Source organism: Lucilia sericata, unplaced genomic scaffold, assembly GCF_015586225.1.
Source record: "Lucilia sericata isolate MDLA Ls3-8-SP2 unplaced genomic scaffold, ASM1558622v1 Contig000184F_arrow, whole genome shotgun sequence".
NCBI classification, from domain to species: Eukaryota; Metazoa; Arthropoda; class Insecta; order Diptera; family Calliphoridae; genus Lucilia; species Lucilia sericata.
In genome coordinates this window covers 427334-449525 of record NW_023994212.1, presented here as the reverse complement: position 1 = coordinate 449525, position 22192 = coordinate 427334, and the positions used below count along the sequence as shown (strand labels likewise).

The window sequence follows — 22192 nt, the reverse complement described above, 5'->3', positions numbered from 1 at the left end:
ATTTTGTAACAAATATTATATTTTTCAACAGATGCAGGACTAAAATTTGTGCCAAGTTTTTGTATAGCCCTGAAGGAGCTAAGCGTTTCCGATTGCCTTAACATAACCGATTTCGGTCTCTACGAATTGGCCAAACTGGGGGCTGCTTTGCGCTATCTATCCGTAGCCAAATGTGATCGGGTATCTGATGCGGGTCTTAAAGTCATAGCAAGACGTTGCTATAAACTACGTTACCTCAATGCCCGAGGTTGTGAGGCGGTTAGTGATGATTCCATTACCGTACTGGCACGTTCATGTCCACGTTTGCGGGCACTCGATATTGGTAAATGTGATGTCAGTGATGCTGGCCTAAGAGCACTGGCCGAAAGTTGTCCGAATTTAAAGAAATTAAGTTTACGTAATTGTGATATGATTACCGACCGTGGCGTACAATGTATAGCGTACTACTGTCGCGGTCTGCAACAATTGAATATACAAGATTGTCAAATATCCATTGAAGGCTATAGAGCGGTTAAGAAATATTGTAAACGCTGTATTATAGAGCATACAAATCCGGGATTTTGTTAAAAGAAAGAACAACTAACTTAGAGTCTCCTACTATCCTAACGCTCCTCTACTTGTACATATGTACTTATTTTTTATAAGAAAAATTATTTTTTTAAGCAAAATTATTTGAATTCTTTTTTTTTTTAATTTAAAAAGTATTTAAACTTTTATTTTTAAATTTTAGAACAAAAATTTTCTTTTAGCTAAAAATTGTTTGTAAATTATTTAAAATTCTTAAGAAATTAAACAAATTTATATCAATTGTAATTAAATTTAGTTTTATAATTTTCTAATTTAAACAAAAAATCAAGTATTGAATATTTATAAAATCGAAAAAATATTTAAAAGAATTTTTTTTTTTAGTTTAATGCATTAGTAATTTTGTATTAGGCCTGCTGTCATTTGTTTTGTTTTCTTTATAAATAAATTATTATATTTTTCAAATAAAAATAGCGAAACCGTCTTTAAAGATTTTATTGGAAATACATAATATTTAAATTGTTCTGACACCGAATTTTGAAACAAACATGGGTCGATTTTATTGCAAAAAGAATATTTCAAATATTTTTTTTCGAAAAATTTTCTAATAAAAAATATTTTTGAAAATTCGCATTTTCTTTCGAACTTTTTTTTATTACGGAGTAATGTCAAAAGAAGAATTTTTATTTTTAAGAAAATTTATATAGTTTTCATATTGTGGGCCTTATACAGTAGAATATAGACTAGACAATTGACTAGACAATAGACTAGGCTGTAGACTAGGCTGTAGACTAGGCTGTAGACTATGCTATATACCAAGCTATAGACTAGAGTATAGATTTGACTATAGACTAGACTATAGGCGAGACTATAGACTAAAGCCGAGACTATAGACCTCCAACTAAACTATATACTTGACTTTAGGCTAGACATTAAACTAGACTAGAGACTTGACTATAGTCTAGTATATATACTAGGCGATACACTGGACTATAGACTAGACTATAGACTATGCTAAGTAACTATCTGAAGGGGACCTTATATGGGGGTAGGGTCAGTTATGGACCGATCCTCACTAAATTTCGTAGATAGATTTTGACTCATATAATACTTATGTGTATCTAAGTTCATCGTTTTACTCGTATATTTAAGACATTAATGAGCGTTAAAGTAATTTTCTGCAGGGGACCTCACATAGGTGGTAGGGTCAATAATATGCCGATTCTCATAAAAGTCAGTAAAGAGGTTTTCTCATCTAAGAAACTTACTTATGTCGAATTTCATCGCTATACCAGTAATGAGCGTTGTAGTCATTTTCTGAAAAGGAACTTATATGGAGGGTAGGGTCAGTTATGGACCGATCCACATAAAATTTGGTAGAGAGATTTTGGCTCGTAATTTCATCGCTATTCTCGTACTTTTAAGCCAATAATGAGCGTTAAAGTCATTTTCTAAAGGGACCTGGGGGGTAGGGTCAATTATGGACCTATCCACATAGAATATGGTGGAGGGATTTTATCCCCGATTTTGCGTCAAATTTCATCGCTGTACTGGCATTTTTAAGCCATTAATGAGTGTTAAAGTAATTTTCTGAAGGGGACCTTATATGGAGGGGTAGGATAATTAATGGGCCGATCCTCCAAAAAATTGGTAGAGAGGGTCTGGTTCGCATAAAACTGATGTGCGCCGCAGTATTCGTAACTTTATACCAGTAATGAGAGTTATAGTGATTTTCTTAAGGGGTCCTTATATAGAGGGTAGGGTCAATTATGAACCGATCCTCATATAAAACTTATTAATATCGAATTTTATCGTTATACTAGTATTTTTAAAACAGTTATGCCTGTTAAAGCTGTTTTTCGGGAGTGCACTTGTTTGGAGCTATTCGAAAACATGGACCGATATTGACTATTTTCAATACCAAACAAACCTTATCAATAGACAACATATGTATGTATATGCAAAATGTAAACTAATAAGCTCTTCCCGCGTTGTCCCTATGGCGATTTCAAGAGACAGACGGACGGACATAGCTAGATCGTCTTAGAATTTAATAAGGATATACTTTTGTCTATGACCAATATTTCGATGTGTTACAAACTGAATGAAAAAAACAATATACCCCCATCTTTTTTGATGGTGGGTATAAAAAGTACCGAAAATGTTGTGGGGCACAGCGGTATTGTACTATAATACTGAATTTTTCATGTCTGTTTCATTCCATCAGGATCCTATATGATTATATGGTTCAAAAAGTACCTTTTGAAGAACGAAGAGGTACCAAATTTTCCCCTTTTATAGGTTATTGTTTATTCCAGGTTCTACATGCTTAAATTTATCTTTCTTGGTTCAATATCATAGAAAATTCAAAAAGCACTTTTTGAAGAACGAAAAATTACCCACTTATAACTTCTCATGATTTTCATTAAACCTCCGTCCTTTAAGGAAATTTGCACTTTTTCGAACATAACGAGAATATTTGAGTTAAGTAAACTCATCATAAATTGGGATTATTCGCACACGCGTGAAAAGAAAACTTCGCAAACCACTAAGACATGTTCAAAAATTCGAACTTATTTCCGAAATTTTAATTTTCGAACAACTTACAAACCTGATTTGCACGAAAATTTCTAATTTCATTTAGCCTTGAACAGGAAAATTCTACTTTTTTATGAAAATGTATTTATTTGTTCCATATATTATCCAATTCCCTACTGCACCAACACTGCAATACTAAACGCAACAAATAACATAATTATGAGAAATATATATTTTGTATCTATATTTTCGTTCATCAACAATCTTTTTCATTATTTGCTAATAACATTTTTTAAAAACAAACTTATTTTATAAAACAAATTAAGCAAAAAAAAATTGCATTTTATTTACAAAACAGTCTGGGTAAAATAAACAAGTTCTATAGATTCCCTGCCAAACAACTGGATCCAAATTGTAGTTCGAAAGTTTCTTTTTCTTTCATTCGAATCGTAATATGGAGTAATCCAACTATTATTTCACATACTAAATCTCATTATCTATTTATATATTCTTGAAAAGCCTATAGGTATTATTTGTGTTTATATCTTAAAATAATCAACTTGTATCGTTTAGTTATCTTTACAATAGAATTGTAAAAGGAAATTAAATTTATAAAATTTATATAGAAAAAAAAAACAAGAAATTACTAAAGCACATTCTAAAAATTACTAACACAACACTCATCGTTGTTTATCTTCCGACCCCGCTGCTGAATCTTCTTGTCTCTTTTGTTTGGCTTGTTGAGCCTTAAGTGCCTCCTTCAGTTCTTGATCGATACGTTCTTTAGCACGGAAAACTTTGGATTGTAAATAGAAGGAACCTCCTTTAGCTTTGTCATTGACGGCGAATAAATGTTCATAGTTTTTGGTGATTTGTTCGAGATTTTCCAGGTCGTTAATGTTGAGTATTTGTTTGGCCTCATCCAGAGTCATGCCTAAAAATTAGGAGGAATTCAATTATATATTTCGTTAGTTTTATATATTTGTTACTTACCCGTTCTGGCATTAGCTTCTGATCTTTTTTCTCCCTGACGTCCACCACCACTGCGACGTGCTGCTTCTTGGGATGCGGCAATTTCTTGTCTCAATGCTTTGGCAAAGGCCTTGCCAATAGCTTGACCACCCAAAACAATAATTTGTGCTAAATATTTGGCCATTTTATGTTAAACTTTTTAATTCTATTATTATTTTTTTAACAATTTATTTTATTCTTAATAATTTTACACAAATTTGATGAAATTTATTATTATTCAACCGTTTCTAACCTAAAAGGAAAATGTCAAAATTGACATTTTACATATGTTTTTAAAAGTGCTGCCAAGTGGTTTGAAAACAGAGTTGTTTATATTGGTTTTTTATTTAATGGGCTGTTGCCCAGACTAATTAATTAGCTCAGATTTTCTGAAAATAAATACACCACAAGCGGTGTATGTCCTAGGTAAGGAAAATATGATAGTTAGTTAGTTAGTTAGTTAGTTAGCTAGTTAGTTAGTTAGTTAGTTAGGTATTAGTTAGTTAGTTAGTCGTTCGTTAGTTAGTTAGTTCGTTAGTTCGTTAGTTAGTTCGTTAGTTAGTTAGTTAGTTAGTTAGTTAGTTCGTTAGTTCGTTCGTTCGTTCTTTCGTTCGTTCGTTCGTTCGTTCGTTCGTTCGTTCGTTCTTCGTTCGTTCGTTCGTTCTTCGTTCGTTCGTTCGTTCGTTCGTTCGTTCGTTCGTTCGTTCGTTCGTTCGTTCGTTCGTTCGTTCGTTCGTTCGTTCGTTCGTTCGTTCGTTCGTTCGTTCTCGTTCGTTCGTTCGTTCGTTTCGTTTTCGTTCGTTCGTTCGTTTTTCGTTCGTTCGTTCGTTTCGTTCGTTCGTTCGTTCGTCGTTCGTTCGTTCGTTCGTTCGTTCGTTCGTTCGTTCGTTCGTTCGTTCGTTCTTTCGTTCGTTCGTTCGTTCGTTCGTTCTTTCGTTCGTTTTCGTTCGTTCGTTCGTTCGTTCGTTCGTTCGTTCGTTTCGTTCGTTCGTTCGTTCTTTCGTTCGTTCGTTTCGTTCGTTCGTTTTCGTTCGTTCGTTCGTTCGTTTCGTTCGTTCGTTCGTTCGTTCGTTCGTTCGTTCGTTCTTCGTTCGTTCGTTCGTTATTTTCGTTCGTTTCGTTTTCGTTCGTTCGTTTCGTTCGTTCGTTCGTTCGTTTCGTTCGTTCGTTCTTTCGTTCGTTCGTTCGTTCGTTCTTCGTTCGTTCGTTCGTTACTTGTTCGTTAGTTCGTTCGTTCGTTAGTTCGTTTCGTTCGTTCGTGTTCGTTAGTTCGTTCTTCGTTCGTTCGTTCTCGTTCGTTCGTTTCGTTCGTTCGTTCGTTCGTTCGTTTCGTTCGTTCGTTCGTTCGTTTTGTTCGTTCGTTCGTTTCGTTCGTTCGTTCGTTCTTCGTTCGTTCGTTCGTTCGTTCGTTCGTTCGTTCGTTCGTTCGTTCGTTCTTTCGTTCGTTCGTTTTCGTTCGTTTTCGTTCGTTCGTTCGTTCGTTCGTTCGTTCGTTCGTTCGTTCGTTCGTTCGTTCGTTCGTTCGTTCGTTCGTTCGTTTTCGTTCGTTTCGTTCGTTCGTTCGTTTTCGTTCGTTCGTTCGTTCGTTCGTTCGTTCGTCGTTCGTTCGTTCGTTCGTTCGTTTCGTTCGTTCGTTCGTTCGTTTCGTTCGTTCGTTCGTTTCGTTCGTTCGTTCGTTCGTTCGTTCGTTCGTTCGTTCTCGTTCGTTCGTTCGTTCTTTCGTTCGTTGTTCGTTTCGTTCGTTCGTTCGTTCGTTCGTTCGTTCTTCGTTCGTTCGTTCGTTTCGTTCGTTCGTTGTTCGTTCGTTCGTTCGTTCGTTCGTTCGTTCGTTCGTTCGTTCGTTCGTTCGTTCGTTCGTTCGTTTTCGTTCGTTTCGTTCGTTCGTTTCGTTCGTTCGTTCGTTCGTTCGTTCGTTCGTTCGTTTCGTTCGTTCGTTCGTTCGTTCGTTCGTTCGTTCTTCGTTCGTTCGTTCGTTCGTTCGTTCGTTCGTTCGTTCGTTTCGTTCGTTCGTTCGTTCGTTCGTTCGTTCTCGTTCGTTTCGTTCGTTCGTTCGTTCGTTCGTTCGTTCGTTGTTCGTTCGTTCGTTTCGTTCGTTCGTTCTTTCGTTCGTTCGTTCGTTCGTTCGTTCGTTCGTTCGTTCGTTCGTTCGTTCGTTCGTTCGTTCGTTTCGTTCGTTCGTCGTTCGTTCGTTCGTTCGTTCGTTCGTTCGTTCGTTCGTTCGTTCGTTCGTTCGTTTCGTTCGTTCGTTTTGTTCGTTCGTTCGTTCGTTCGTTCGTCGTTCGTTCGTTCGTTCTTCGTTTCGTTCGTTTCGTTCGTTCGTTCTTTTCGTTCGTTCGTTCGTTCGTTTCGTTCTTTCGTTCGTTCGTTCGTTCGTTCGTTCGTTCGTTCGTTCGTTCTTTCGTTTCGTTCGTTCGTTCGTAGTGAAAATCATTTCCTCTGTTAATGCACAAATATCGATGCAATATTTATTATCAACTAACGCCGTTGTTAATTTTTGTCGGCTGCGTGCTGTGGTGAAAACCAACGTGGTGAAAATATAGTTCACTTTTGTTTACCTACGAAAGTGACAACAAAACAAGTGTCAACAATAAAAAAATTATTAAAAAAGAACAAGTGTCAGAATTTTATCCAGTTGGAAAAAATTGGTAAACAAAAAAGTGCAAATAATAAAAGAATAAAGAATTTAATAAAACTATTAACATATTTCGAGCAAATCAGACAACATAAAGCAACACGAAAAGTGATTGATAATCAAATAATAGTTAAAAAACAAATTGGTAAACTTTGATCTAAAAAAGCAAAAATTTCCCTAAACAAATTGTAATTAAAATTCATGTTTTTTACTAGCTTGTGCAAATTGAACACAATTTACAAGACTTCATTTATTTAGGAAAAACGCGTTTTCATATCTTTTCTAAATATTACTTACACTTTTTTAAAACATTTAACTTTAAAGCAAAATTTGTTTCCATCTAAAATTTTGGCTAAATGTTGTCTAGTTGGCAATTAAAACCTTTTGCTTCCTTTAACTACTACAACTTTATCTTCAAGTGATTCACATTATCAGTTGTTTCTGTCACGCTTATTATTTCAAATTTAAAAGTTATTTCACTTTAGAAATTATTCATTCCCTACTTTCAAAGACAAATTGGTTTATTTTTTCGTGCTCATGCGTACCTGGCACTTGTGTGCAGTAAATTCCATTAAAGTCTCAACGTCCATGAAGAAAACTACCACTTTGGAATGCCAAGTAGTACAACATGTTGTGGAAAGTGTCGAAAGTAAAAAGCTACTGCGCTTTGCGATAAAATTGCCTACTTTATGGAGAGCAGGACGCTTTGGTTTGATCTTGTCAGTTTCAAGTTGCTGTCGGAAAAATACAGAAAGACTTTAAAATGGGGTGTTGTTAGATTTTTAAAAATGCATAATAGGTATTTTTTTACAGATAATTTTCATAAATCTTTAAATTAATATTAATCTCTAGGCTTAATTGTAAAGCAGTCTATAATCTTGACTATGGAACTTTCTCTAGGCTTGACTTCAGATCAGTCTTGACTACAGAACAGTCTATAGTTTTGACTACAGGTCAGCCTATAGCCTTGACCATAGGTTAGTCTATAGTCTTGACAAAGATCAGTCAAAAGTCTTGACTTTATAACAGTCAATATTCCTCACTTTATATCAGTCTATTGTCTTTACTATAGATCAGTCTACAGTCTTGAATTGATCACTCTATGGTCTTGACTTGATCAGTCTATTGTCTTTACTATAGATTAGTCTATAGTCTTGACTATAGATCAGTCTATAGTCTTGATTTGATCAGTCTATTGTCTTTACTATAGATCAGTCTATTGTATTTACTATAGACTTGATCAGTCTATAGTCTTGACTTGATCAGTCTATTGTCTTTACTATAGATCAGTCTATTGTATTTACTATAGATCAGTCTATAGTCTTGACTATAGATCAGTCTATAGTCTTGACTATAGATCAGTCTATAGTCTTGACTATAGATCAGTCTATAGTCGTCACAGATCAGTCAAAAGTTTTAACTTTATATCAGTCAATACACCTGAATTTTATCAATCTATAGTCTTGACTATAGATCAGTCTATAGTCTTGACCATAGATTAGTCTATATTTTTGACCATATATCAGCCTATAGTCTTGACCATAGAACAGTCTATAGTCTTGACTATAGATCAGTCCTAAACTTAAACCATAGTCTTGACTATAGATCAGTCTATAGTCTTGACCATAGATCAGTCTATAGTCTTGACCGTAGATCAGTCTATAGTCTTGACATAGATCAGTTAAAAGCCTTGACTTTATATCAGTCAATATTCCTGACTTTATATCAGTCTATAGTCTTGCCTTCATCAGTCTATAGTCTTGCCTTCATCAGTCTATAGTCTTGACTATAGAGTCTATATTCTTGATTATAGATCAGTTTATAGTCTTGATTATAGTCTTGCCTTCATCAGTCTATTGTCTTTACTATAGATCAGTCTATAGTCTTGAACATAGATCAGTCTATAGTCTTGACTATAGATCAGTGTATAGTCTTGATTATAAATCAGTCTATAGTCTTGACTATAGATCAGTATATAGTCTTGATTATAAATCAGTCTATAGTCTTGACTATAGATCAGTCAAAACTCTTGACTTTATATCAGTCTATAGACTTGACTAAAGTTTAGTATATAGACTAGATTTTGACTACAGATAAGTCTATAGATTTGATTATAGATCACTCTATAGTATAGACTATAGATCTGTTTATAGACTTGACTATTGATCAGTCTATAGACTTGACATAGATTAGCCAATATTCTTGACTATATCGGTCTATTGTCTGAACAGTAGATGAGTCGATAGTCTTCACTTTGAACAAACTATAGACTTGACAGACCAATCTATATGCAAATAGTTTTCGTTTTATAAAAAATGTTAGAATTTCGTTTTATCCTTTTATGGAACATTTTTGAAAATTTGTTCTTTTATAGAACTTTTTTTGCATAGAAAAATTTGAAAAAAATATGTTATTTAAGAAAATTTTTGAAAATATAATTTTCTCTTTTGTAGAAAATTATATTTCTTTTTTGCGAGAAATTCTCAAAATCTCTCAAATCGTTGCAAAGTTTTTGAAATTTTATAAAAAAAAATCTATTTTATTTTGTTATAATTTAAATTGCTCTAGCATTTATTCTCTCCATATCTTTGCTTCGCTTATACATGTCCTGCGTACCTTATATGGTACATAACAGAGTTGTACGAAATCGATATACATTCCAGTGGGTGATTTTCTTGGTAGGCGGTGGTGAAACCAATGGTTTGATGAGAAAAGAACAACAGCAAAGAAATACAAAAAAACGAAAGAACTAAAGAAAAAAAAAAAACCAGCAATCAATTCGCTTTTGTAAAGCTATTTGAAAAGAGTTTTCTAAACGACTAGAAACAGTTCTCCGAGGACATTCAAAGCAGGAAGACACAGTTAAATAGTAAAATAATAAGCAACTTTAGACAAAAAGGCAAAGAAAAAAAAGTAATATTGAAAAGTATACAAAAAGTGAAATTTATTGAATTATAATTTATAAAGAAATTATCTAAATATAATAGAAAATTTAAAGCTCCTAAAGAAAAAGTCTGGGGAAAAACGTTTGTTGTTACATAAATAATATAGTTATAGAGAAAACATAGTAAAAAACAGAAAATAAAAGTATATACAGCGTAATTTTGTTGTTTTTTTTTCTTCTAATTTACTTAAACTACAAATAAAATATTGTAAAATATTGATTTTTTTCGCAACATATTTTCAAGCCAAGTTTTTATTTAGTATAGATTTGTTTTACATTTTTTTTTTATAAGAAATTTTAAGTTAAAGTGTTTTAATTTTTGGGAAATTATTATATAATTTTTGAATTTGTAAATAAAAATTTGCTGAAATTTGTTAAGAAAAAAGTAAAAAAACACAAAATAGTTGTAAAATATAATTGGAAATCAACGTAACAACCCCTTTTTCTTAAACGAAAGAAAAAAAAAAGAACAAAGAAAAAAAGTGGTATCCATACAAATCGTGAGCTTTCGTTTTTTTTATCGAAACATTACCGTTATAGTTTTTATATACGCTCTTGTTTTTTAAGATATATTTTTGTAGTAATATGCTCTTTTTTATTTCTCTCTCTCCCTTTTCTCTTTTTTAACTAACTCTCTCTGTTTCCCTTTCCCGTTTTTTACAACATTTACTTGCATATTCTGAAAATCTACGACATAACCTTAAAACTTAAAATAGACAAATTAAAAAAAAGTAACGTTAAAACATACAAGAAACCGTTAAGTGTGTTATTGTGTTAAAAAGCGTGTAGTCAAAAACCAGTGTTGTATTTAAATCTATAACTGAATTTGAAAAAAATCATAAAAATCAAAGTGCTAGTAAATTTTTGAAAAGAGAAAAAGATCTTTTTAATTTATTAAAAACTAAAAAAACTCAAAAACTCCAACAACAACAACAACAAAAAGTAACAATATGTTTTCGAATATAACAAATCAATTCACTTCATTGGTGGGTGCTGTGAAAGGTGGCCAAGGTGATGAAGAAGTACCCGCTGCCAATACACAAGAAACTGCAACCACAGCAGCCCCTTCAGAACATCATGATGCTACAGCAGCATCAACAGCTGGTGGTGAATTGCCCGAAGGTGAAGAGGGTGCTAAGAGGTAAGTTTTTGTCTAAAAAAAAAACAATTCGTTTCTTATCAATCGTTATTAAGTTAAGACTTCGTATTATTCGTTTCCTTTTTTTGGCTTTCCTGTCACACGTGATAGTATTTGTATTTGATTCCATTATACTTTTAGTCAATAAATTCCATTGATATAGTATATATCGTTAAACTCTCTTGAATCCTGTCAAACAAACTCTCTCTCTTTCTTGCACTCACTTGCACTGTCTCTCTCGTTCTTTTACTATTGTAATAGAGAGCCTGTGAGTATTTCGTTAACTCTCTTTCTCTCTCTTTTTTGAAGCATTTGTCATGTGTGTTTTAGTTTTGTTGTTGTATTTTATCTTTTCTTTTAACTCTCTTCAAGGATACTATGTGTGTACATATAACCTAGAACTTTTTTTTTTTTGTATAATCTACACGTGATTTATTAAAATTGTTCAATTTCGCCTTTTTTCACAAATGAACAAATCGACATAAAAACTAGACCAATTTTTTTCCTCTCAACTAACAATTGCCTTGATAAGTTCTAAGTTTTTTTTCCTTAAATAAATAGTTGTTTAATTATAACGTCTTGGTAACATAGTTTTAAAAGAAAACCCTATTCTAATTACAATTTTCTTTAGGATTTTAACAAAAAATTTTAATTTTTTGTTAAAAATAACTCTCTTGTTTAAGGAGAAATTCTTAACCTAAACTTTTAAAAAGTTTTATTTATTGCCCCAACTTCAGATTTATTTTTAGTATTTGTTAAATTATAGCATCAATTTTATCAAAAACTTAATTGTTATCATCTTCTTTTCAAATTTTCTTTGTCCTCTTCCTTTGACCCATTTTAAATTGAATTTTTCTAATTTAATATTATAACTTAAGTTATTCATTTTTTCATATACTATATGTATGTAGGTCAAGTCACGCAACATCCAATACAAACTTTTTAATTAAGTTGCAAAAACTAATTATGTATTTTTCTCACAACAACTAATATTATAAGAAGATAAATGTTTCAATTACATGACAATTCTTTTGAAAAAATGGAAGAGTTAAGAAAATATATTTTCTTTTTCGTAGTTAAATAGCAACAACATTTAGAGCAAAGAAAATGATGATAAAAACATTTAAAGTTATTTATTTTGATAAATGTGGGTTTCTTTACATGTTTAGAATTCGAAAAATTTTCTATATTGCAAAGCATTTTTAGAACTTCTTTTAGAGTTGCTACTTTTCTTAGGGGAAATTGTATGACAGTTTTGTTTAATAAGCTTTCTAGGCTAAGTTAAGCTTTTAGAACATATTGAAACGATAATTAACTGAAGTCACTTATCGTTACTGCCCCTTAATTTCCTTTGTAAGAATCTAAATCTCCTCCCGATGTGATAGTATTTGTAACACTTAGAATTATAGATCGTTTTATATATATCAATCAATTCAGTATAATTTTCTAAATCAATTTAGCTATGTCCGTACAAATACTACAAATAATTCAAAACTACAGATAATCGTTCTTTCTCCTAGTTCCCATACAAAGCTCCCATGTAAAGCCACATTTAGAAAATCTAATTTTCTTCAAGAAATTGAATAATAAATTGATCATTCATCGAAATGAAGGCGAAATTCCACATAATTGGAATGTTATATACAGTGCCGGAACAATCAATAGAAACACAATGTCAGAATCTGATGATTAATATCTCAATTGAAAGGTATTTATGAATACTTTCATAATACCTCAGTTAAAATTTTATGCACCAAAAAAATTTTTGTTTGGATTTAACTGAAATAGGATTACGATAGTCGCTGAAGCCGTTGATGTAGTGGTGTTGATAACGGGTAAATTCCTTAATATAATATCTGGAAACTGCTTTTAGCTTATTAAGCGAATGGAGTGGAGCAAATCCACTGAAAACATACCTAATTCTCTTCACTAGGAGGTATAAAATTGAAAATTTTTTCCGCAAAAAGTTGACCAAAGTTGAATGGTATTAGATTGAAAACTTTGAATCAAGCAAAATGAAATGTTTCCCGTGGACTCATTGTAAATCCACTGAAAACTGAACTAGTTCTCTTCACTAGGGGGTTTGACTAGAGTTGAATGGTATTAGATTTAAAACTTCGGATCACTCAAAATATCTTAGCGTAATCCTGGAATCTGAATAATCAGAACCGGGTTAACAAGTGGCTATTTATACCAGCAAGAAGGCAGTTGGGTACAACCTGGGAAATAAACCCGAATGGTATTAACTGGATTTTTAAGGCAGTCATCAAGCCCATACTGTTTTATGGAGTTATAGCATACTTCACACTATGCAACCATTGAGCGCACTATGAGAAACATTACCTTCCTTATTACGAGAGCAATGAAGACAATGCCAACCAAAGCACTGCTAAACATGTTGAGCCGATTATCAGGTGACTTAATGGCCCTTCAACTTACCCTCAGCTCTGCGATCAGAATAAATGCATGTGACTTGTGGTCTGGTCACAGAAATTACAGGCACTCTAGAATTATAAAAGACTTCGAATCATTACATTTGAATGTTGACTATTGCATTACGAAGTCCAACTTCTATAATACCGTCCGACAAAAAAGAGAAAAAATCGTTACACATAAACCGAATGGTTCGCTTTTGCACCAGGATTCCACATAGGAATTTCGAACTAGAACCCCACCCACCTCCAGGTGTAACGAGAGTTTACTTTGATGGCTCCAAAGGAGTGGAAAAGTGGTTTTTCATCCTTCAGAATGCCTAACTATTGTAGTGCTCTTCTTTGCCAGAAATATCTGCTACCAAACGAGCAGCTAAGGTACCACATATCGGGGGATATATGTATATATACTGACAGCAAAGCTACTATCAAAAATTTAGCTAAATGAGATAGCGAGACATTCTAGAATAACGCTAATATGGGTCCCTGGTCACGATAAATGACAGGGTTTACTGGTATCTCTCTTACGAATTGTAAGACACTTGTTCTAAATGAACTGTATGGGAAAGCCCAAATCAGGTCACTTTTCAGATCTTGGGATCTATGTGGCCTCTATGTGAAGATCTCAGATCAAGGCTGCTCATAGGCTTTCGAAGAGAGGAGATAAGAACGCTTGTATCATACCTTAGTACCTTAAGTATTCCCAAGAATAGTACAGGTGCCATATCCACTATTGTTATTCCGTCAATATTTTTCGCAAATATATATAAATATCAAAGTCGTCGCTGTCATATTTAAAGACTTTACTGTTGAAGTTTCTTATTTATTTGACTTTTCCCTTCAAACAAAGACTGTATCGAATTTCTACACACTTTACGACCTAATCACATCTGAGTGATACTTGGACGAAGGGAACTAGGTGAAATAAACGACCGACTACAACCATTATTATAAAGGCTTCGTCCTTGGGAAAAGTAGGCACTATATGCCAAATTTTATCAAATTATCTTCTTGACAAGGACTCTCAGACGGACAGAAAGTTAATGTCGAGTGCTATACGTGAACAACGTGTTGGCCTATTTCACGGTGGTCTTATTCAACCACTGATTGAGCTTCTATTATGACTCACCACCGCCCATTGTCCTTCTTAAACGCAGATGACAATTTACGTATATGAAATTTTCGGTCCAGTATACGTGAACTTTGCTCAAGTACTTGAGCATTCTAATCTCTGACCATTGCTGCCCCGTTGCTTAACTTCCGAGAAGCAAAAACATCACCTAACCGGTAGGCCGAAGTACGAATCCAACAAATAAGCCGAGACTTTGTTCTTATTCACAGTAACACACTGTGGTAAATCTGGTATAAACAGAGTTTACTCTGAACATACCTGGACAAGGAAGGAAAATTCAATGGTATCACTTGTATAAGATACCTTTCATCCATCACCATTCAACCCAACACACTTTTATCCGACACACTCATAAGAGAACAACATACGACAGACTCACTGTAGGTATACGGGCGGATGAGTTCCGTATATCTCTACATTCATCCTGTATCATATACAATTAACAACAATTCATTTCCAACGCTTAGTTCTACAGTCAGTTCTCTGTGGGTATCTGTAGTCATTCGGCAACAGCCGTTCATCAGTCTTTTAACCGTAATTTACTCTTCCCGCGAATTTGGATTTAAAGCACAGCCACTACGTGGATCCCGTAGGAACCTCAACCATCTGACCAGCCAGGACAAGTCCTGCGGACAACCAGCCACCCATAGTACCAGATTATGTGGTTATAGACAGACATAAAAACAGACGAACGACCGGACAGTGATTCTGAGTCGATTGTCCTCCCTACTATAGTGATGTAGGGTATAATTAATTCTAAATAAAGTATTTGCTGATTTTCTTTTCAAGCGTTTTCTATCCACTGGAAATACGTACCATTGTACTAATCTTAAGGAGGCCGCTAGTAAGTTTTTTTATAGAAATCACTCCTATAGGATATTTGTGGTCCTTTCCATCTCTTCATTGTTCCTAAAGGTCGTATTACTTTTATTATTATATATTATGGCCATTTCTATACCTTCAATTCTCTATAGACAGCAAGACCGTATTTAAAATTCAAAAGAAAATAAACAAATTTGAATATTAAGTGTTAAGTTTGTTTCAAATTTGTTTCTTTTTCTAATAATATTCAATAGAATTGCTGTTAATTCCATATGGTACTTTTCTCTTGGCAAATACAATTTTCATTATTGATAAAATACAATTTCCAACAAAGTTGTAAACAAGAAATTGTTTTTGCTTTTATTATAATAAAGCACACAAAAAAGCAGAAGCAAAAAATCGTAAAAAACATAAAATTCAACAACTTGACTACAACCACGCAAACTCACAGGAAATACAAAAGGAAACCAAAATTTGGCTCTCATTAATCAGAAAATTTAAAGCAGCAAAAAAAGGAATCAAAAAAAGTAAAAAAAAAAATATTCAATTTAATAGCAGCAGGCAGGCAGGCAAAAGCATGTTTTATAATATTTGACCTCTATATGTACGAATTGTATGATTTTTGTAGGTTTTTTATTAGAAGAAGAGGCAGGGCAAATGGCGATAATAGAAGGAAAAATGAAATTATGTGTATGTATTCAAGTGTAATAGAAAAACATGTAAAATAACAAATATTGGAAAAACTAATTATGATGTTGTTGTTATTGTAGCTTTTTTTATTGAAACACTTTTGAAATGAAAACAACAGACATTATGTCTGACACAATTCGTTTTGAAGTTTTTTTTGCTGTTGGAAAAATAAAATTAAAAGGGTTGATTGGCTACGTTATATTATAAAGGATTTTGTATCTGTGTACATGAAGAAATTACTTACATACACACAATTTTTATATGATAAATTTAAATTGGTGTTTGCTGTATTTGTTTGTTCATTTAACACATTAATTTAAAAAAAAATTTCAATTATTTATGTTCATTTTATCCTAAATAAATATAACCTTGCATGTTAAGCTTAATTTAATTTTCTTTTAGTAAAATTTCATTTAAACTTTTGTAACATTTATTCAAATGATTTGTTTTTTTTTTTTTTGTTCAAAAGGACGCTCTTTATAATTTTCTGTTGTAGAAAAATGCAATTTCTATTTGCATATTTTCTTTTGCCACCATATGTCTGTAGAATTTTACAAAGAAATTTATTAAATAAACAGCATATTTAAAGAGTTTATTCATTAATTATTTAAGAATGTTGTAAAAAGTGAAATTAAGAAATTATTCGCGAATATTTTAAGAGTTTGTTACTTATGCTTGAATAATAAAAACAAAATTTAGCATATTTTGATGGTTTTAAGAAAATTTTAATTATAAAAATATTCAAAAAATGTGTATTAAATAAGTTAATTAATATTCGTGAATATTCCAATAATTTATTGGCTTAAAAATTTTATAATTTTAAGGCCATATTAAGCAACCTTTATTTCTTTAAAAAGGTATAGATTACTTATTAATAAATGTTGCAGAGTTTTGAAATTAGTTAAACTAGATGAATATTCGAGAATATTACAAGAGTTATACTCATAAGCATGAAGTTATTTGCAAAAATGCTGTGTACTTTTAGGAATTTGTGGAGAAAGGCATTATATTAAAGGCATTACTATCTTAAAAACTTTATAAAGGTTTTAAATAAGTTAACTAAAGTAATATTCGAGAATATTCCAAGAATTTTAAATATTTTTTCGATAACTTCTCTCTTTTTATGAACTGCTATAAATTCACTAAGAGAATTAAAACAACTAAAATTTCACAATTAGTCTTCGTTTAGCGAATTATTATTATTTTATAGAATTTTCGCGAGTTTTGAAGAATTTTTCTAATTTTTTTTTTAATTTAAATTTTTAAATTTAAATTAAATTTCTCTCTTTTTAGATGATTTTTACATGAAAATTTGTATTTTTTAGTGAATTATTTTTTAGAGAACTTTCGGGAGTTTTTTTTCATAAATTCGCTTTTTTGAGAATTTCAAATTTCTCTCTTTTTAGATGATTTTTACAGGAAAATTGTTCATGTTTTTTAAAGAATTTCAACAATTTTATCTTTTCAAAGAGATATTCGATAAAAGTCACTCATTATAGAGAATTTTCGAATAGAAAATTGCATCAAAATCATAAACGAAAATGTTTAACAAATTTTCTCAATTTGTAGAGAATTTTCAACAAAATTATTTTTTTTTTTTTGGAAAAATATTCATTTTTCAAGGTTTTTAAAGACTTTCCAACAATCTTATCTTCTTGAAGAGATTGTCGATAAAATTCTCTCATTAAGGAGAATTTTCGATAACATTTTCTCTTTCAGAAAGAATATTAACAAATGCTCCCTTTATAGACAATTTACATCAAAATCACTCAACAAAATTCACAAATGTTTAAAAAACATTTTGTAAAGAATTTTCAAAAAAATTTGTTTAAAAAAATTTCAATAAATTTTTCATGATTTTCAAAAAATTTAATTTTTTTTCTTCTTATAGAGATTTTTTGATAAAATTCTCTCATCAAAGAGAATTTTTGATAAAATTGTTGTTGTAAATTGTTTAAAAAATTAGTTCTTTTCTCTCTTTGAAGAGAAATTATAAATATATTCTCTAATTTTTCAAAAGTGTTTTTTTAATTTTTAACATTTTAGAGGCTTTTTAACAAACTTCTAATTTTTTTAGAAATTTTTCAACAAAATTTTTCCCTTTTTTCAGAAAATATTCTCTTTTTATTGAATATCTTTTCAAAAATATTATTTTTTATAGAGAATTTAACAAAATGTTTTCTCTTTGTTGGAAATTATCAACAAAAATCTCTCCTTATAAAAAAAAACTTTCAATAATATTCTCTCTTTATAGAAATTGTCTCTTTTGCAAAGTTCGAAAAGATCTCTATTTAAAGAAAAATTTCTTTAGAATTATCTATATACAGATTTTTATAGAGAATTTTTAATAAATTCTCTCTTTTTTTTTTCAAAAAAAGAAGTTTTAATAATATCTCTGTTTTTTAAATGTTCAACAATATTCTCATTTTATAAAAAGTTTTCAACTAAATTTTCTTTTTATTAAGAATTTTCAACAATATATCTTCTTTATGGAGATTTTAGAGGAAATTTTTAATAAAATTCTTACTTTTTTCAAAATATTCAACAAAATTCTCTCTTTATAGAAAATTTTCAATAAAATTCTATCTTTTTAGATATTTTTCAACAAAATGCTCTCTTTATAGGGAGTTTTTATTTTTTTTAAGGTTTATGAAAATTCTCTCTATATAGAGAATTTTCTACCAAATTATTTTTTTAAGAAATTTTTTTAAAAATTTTCTTTTTATGGAGAAATTACGAAAAATGTTCTCTTAGGGGATTTTTAATAAAATCTCGCAGTTTTTTTCTAATTTACAACAAATATTCTCTCATTATAAAAAGTTTTCAACAAAATGTTCTCTTTATGAATTATTTAAAAAAAAAAATCTATTTATGGAGATTTTTCAACAAAATTCTCTCTTTATAGAGATTTTTTCCAATATGCTCTCTTTATAGGGAATTTTTTTATAATATTTTCACTTTTATTAATATGTTCAACAAAATTCTCTCTTTATAAGCAATTTTCAACAAAATTTTTATAAAATTCTCACTTTTTTCAAAATGTTGAACAAAATTCTTTCTTTATAGAGATTTTTCAACAAGGGAATTTTTACTAAAATTCTCAATTTTTTTAAAATGTTCAATAAAAATCTCTTTTTATAGTCAACAAAATTTTTATAAAATTCTCACTTTTTTCAAAATGTTCAACAAAATTCTCTCTTTATAAAAAATTTTCAACAAAATTTTTATAAAATTCTCACTTTTTTCAAAATGTTCAACAAAATTCTATCTTTATAGAGATTTTTCAACAATATGATATCTTCATAGGGAATTTATAATCAAATTTTCTCTTTTTTCAAAATGTTCAACAAAATTCTCTCTCTATAAAAAGCTTTCAACAAAATTCTCTCTTTATAGCTATTTTTTATAGAATTCTTACTTTTTTTCAAAATGTTCAAGAAAATTCTCACATTATAGAAAATGTTCAATAAAATTCTACCTTTATAAAGATTTTTCAACAAGGGAATTTTTAATAAAATTCTCTCTTTTTTCCAAATGTTCAAAAGTATTCTCTCTTTATAAAAAAAAATTCAACAAAATTCTCTCTTTAAAGGGAATTTTTATAAAATTCTCACATTTTTCAAAATTTTCAACAAAATTCTCTCTTTATAGAAAATGTTCAATGAAATTCTCTCTTTATAAAGATTTTTCTTGTTTTAAACAATTTTCAACATTTAGTTTTTATTCTTTTAAGCATCTGCTTTAGCAAAACAGCGTGTATATTTAAAATAAATCCTTTTTACATGCCTTATTATTGACCTTGGCTTTATTTTATAACCATTTGGCCTTTTTCACCTGCAGAAATAAACAAATGAAAAAAAAAAAAAATAATAATAAAAATAAATAAATTAAAGGCACAAAAAACAAAACCAAGTGTAAATAATATAAACAATTTGTTTAGATTTTAATATAATTAAAGGTAACACGTAGACACATGAATAAATAAAATAAAAAAGTAACCCAGCAGTTCAAGGAAGTCGCTATTACTCAAAACTATAAGAATTCTATTAAACTTTTGACACATATTTGATTCACTGGTAATGTAGGGAGGAAGTGTAACTTCTCTTTAAAATCCCCAAGTAATCTGGAGAGTAGTTTAAGCTACGAGTTCTACACTGTTACCTCGAATTACTGGTTTAGTTGTGTATGTGTAAAAGTTCATTATTTGTCTATTGTTTTCTTTTCTTTTGTTTAAAAATTGTGGATTATTAGAAATAGCATAGTGGCCCCTTAAACCTCTTTCCCCCCTCTTTTTCGTTTTTATATTTTTATTACAAATATTTCTTTATTTTATTTATTTGGTTTAATTTTTTTGCAAGGTAATGGAGTCACTTATATTTAAAACTCTTTAGAGACTTTTTATATACAATAGTATATAACTATATGTAGAAATATGTACAATACTTGTTACGTGTTAGCCAAAATAAAGGGTCTAATGCTAAATCACAAAATTAATGTTTCCCCAAGGACATATTAGATTCTTACATTTTGGCAAAAAAGCGTTATGAAAAATTGTAAATAAACAAAGGTGGAAATGCGAAGGAAACTAAAATAATAAAAATATATATATATAAACTAAAGTGTAAATAATGCTTAAAAAAGGCAAGGAGATGATAAACGCACCGAATATTGTTTATTGTTTAAGGTTACCTTTAATGTAACTAAGAATTTATGTATTTTGTTAATGGCTTAACATTTTTTTCAGTTCTAAAATTAAAGGATTTAAGAATTTTTTACCTAAAGATTTCCTTGTTAAAGAGATTCTCTATTTTTTAGAATAATTTTGTTAGATTTTCTTATCGTAGAGAATTTTTTCTATAAACCGCTATAAATTCCCTATTCCCTATTCCCTATCTTTATACAAAACTAGCTATATTTTATAAATAAAAAACCCACTTAACGATTTTGAAGATTCTAACTATTTTTCATATACATATATAATGAGATGCCATTCAAATTATTAAAAGTTCGCCAATTTTTCCAAACGTTAATAAAGATTTAAATGTAACCTATGAAAAATGTGAATAATCTAATAGTTTCCCAGATATACGAAATTCTGTATTTAATTCATATAGGAGGTGCCAATTTCCCCATTGAAAGTCCGCCATTTTTCTTTAAATGTTCACATGAATGTCAAAGTTCTTCATGTAAAATTTGAAGATTCTAGCTCTAATAGATTCATATGGGGGTGCCAAGCCTCCCTTGATGAAAGTCCGCCCATTTTCTCCCAAAATGTTTAGATGAATATCAAATTCTACATGAAAAATTTTGAGAATCTAGTTCTATTAATTTCCCAGATAAACGAATTTTTGTATTTAATTCATGTGGGAGGTGCCGCTCCCCCCATTGGTAGTCCGCCAATTTATTACCCAAAATGTTTACATGGATGTTAAGGTTCTTCGTGCAAAATTTGAAGTTTCTAACCCTAATAATTTCCAAGATAAACGAATTTTTGTATATAATTTATATGGGAGGTGCCACGCCCCCTAATATTAGTCCGTCCACTTTTTGTCCTAAATAATCATATTGACACTAAAGTGGCTCCGACAAAATTTGAGGACTCTAACTGTTATATTTTCTCAGATATACTGATTTAATATTTGCTTAATATGTAAGGTGCCACGCCCACTATAGCTATTCCGCCCATTTTGTCCACAAATATTCTTATGGATGTCACAGTTGTTTGTAAAAAAATTTAGGGCTCTAGCTGTTGCAGTTTCTGAGATTCTAAAACTAACTTTGTATAATCTATTGGAGTTCTACATCAATGCCCAGGTCTAAAAATTGGGCTACTTCAACTGGATGCGTCCATAAATCTATTTGACAAAGTGAAGTATGGTTAGCTGAGCAGTTGAATATGTGGTGTATGTCATGAGGACCTAGACCACATGCAGGACATTAGTTGGGGACGTTACGGTCTGTACGTGACCAATAGGCATAAAGCCTGTTGCTCCATTCCGATCTTAGTTGTGCCAGAACTACTCTTGTTTTCCAGAGAAGATTTTCTTCTATGTCTGCTATGGACGGTGGGCGACCTCCAAGTTCGACGTTCATGCGATATCGTGTGACCACGGAATTTACGACGTCTCTATGTATTTTGTTCAAAACTTCCGTATACAAGGATTGATCTAATGGATCCTGCACATATCTGCGTATGTTCTCCTCGTATATACAAAGATACTTCCTGACATGCCTCGGAGGAGTTTCCAACTGTGTGATGTAAAAGTTGCGATAACTCCTCCGATGACATCTCAGGAGGAACTGTTCAGTCAACATGACATTGTGTTCC

At 31.0% G+C, this 22192-nt stretch overlaps 3 protein-coding genes across 18 annotated transcripts in view; 2 read left to right on the top strand and 1 right to left on the bottom strand.

Annotated features, from left to right (window-relative positions):
- The window catches only part of LOC119601660 (F-box/LRR-repeat protein 7), an 84768-nt gene extending 83602 nt beyond the window's left edge, over nucleotides 1-1166 (top strand). For both annotated transcript variants that reach the window (XM_037952750.1, XM_037952751.1), the window contains exon 6: nucleotides 32-1166. In XM_037952750.1, the coding sequence (XP_037808678.1) occupies nucleotides 32-567 (536 nt within the window). In that variant the 3' untranslated portion in view covers nucleotides 568-1166. The remainder of the gene's footprint in view (nucleotides 1-31) is intronic.
- Nucleotides 1167-3391: 2225 nt separating this feature from the next.
- On the bottom strand, nucleotides 3392-4364 carry LOC119601663 (mitochondrial import inner membrane translocase subunit Tim16). The gene is made up of 2 exons (XM_037952753.1): nucleotides 4057-4364; nucleotides 3392-3997 (listed from the first exon to the last, which is right to left on the bottom strand). Exons 1-2 carry the CDS (start codon nucleotides 4217-4219, stop codon nucleotides 3744-3746), a joined length of 417 nt encoding a protein of 138 aa, XP_037808681.1. The 5' UTR covers nucleotides 4220-4364; the 3' UTR covers nucleotides 3392-3743.
- Nucleotides 4365-6632: 2268 nt separating this feature from the next.
- LOC119601658 (synapse-associated protein of 47 kDa) overlaps nucleotides 6633-22192 on the top strand; it is a 117707-nt gene continuing 102147 nt past the window's right edge. For 9 of the 15 annotated variants that reach the window (XM_037952743.1, XM_037952741.1, XM_037952744.1 and 6 more), the window contains exons 1-2: nucleotides 9476-9619; nucleotides 10367-10791. In XM_037952743.1, the coding sequence (XP_037808671.1) occupies nucleotides 10601-10791 (191 nt within the window). In that variant the 5' untranslated portion in view covers nucleotides 9476-9619; nucleotides 10367-10600. Of the gene's footprint in view, nucleotides 6895-9475; nucleotides 9633-9770; nucleotides 9794-10366; nucleotides 10792-22192 lie in introns of those variants that run through there. The other 6 variants (XM_037952737.1, XM_037952735.1, XM_037952736.1 and 3 more) reach the window with 6 other exon arrangements.

Excerpts from the sequence above, each read along its gene's own strand:
- LOC119601663 (XM_037952753.1), bottom strand. The coding sequence starts at position 4,219 with ATGGCCAAATATTTAGCACAAATTATTGTTTTGGGTGGTCAAGCTATT. Across the intron at positions 3,998-4,056 it reads AGAAGCTAATGCCAGAACGG|GCATGACTCTGGATGAGGCC; the intron begins GTAAGTAACAAA and ends CCTAATTTTTAG.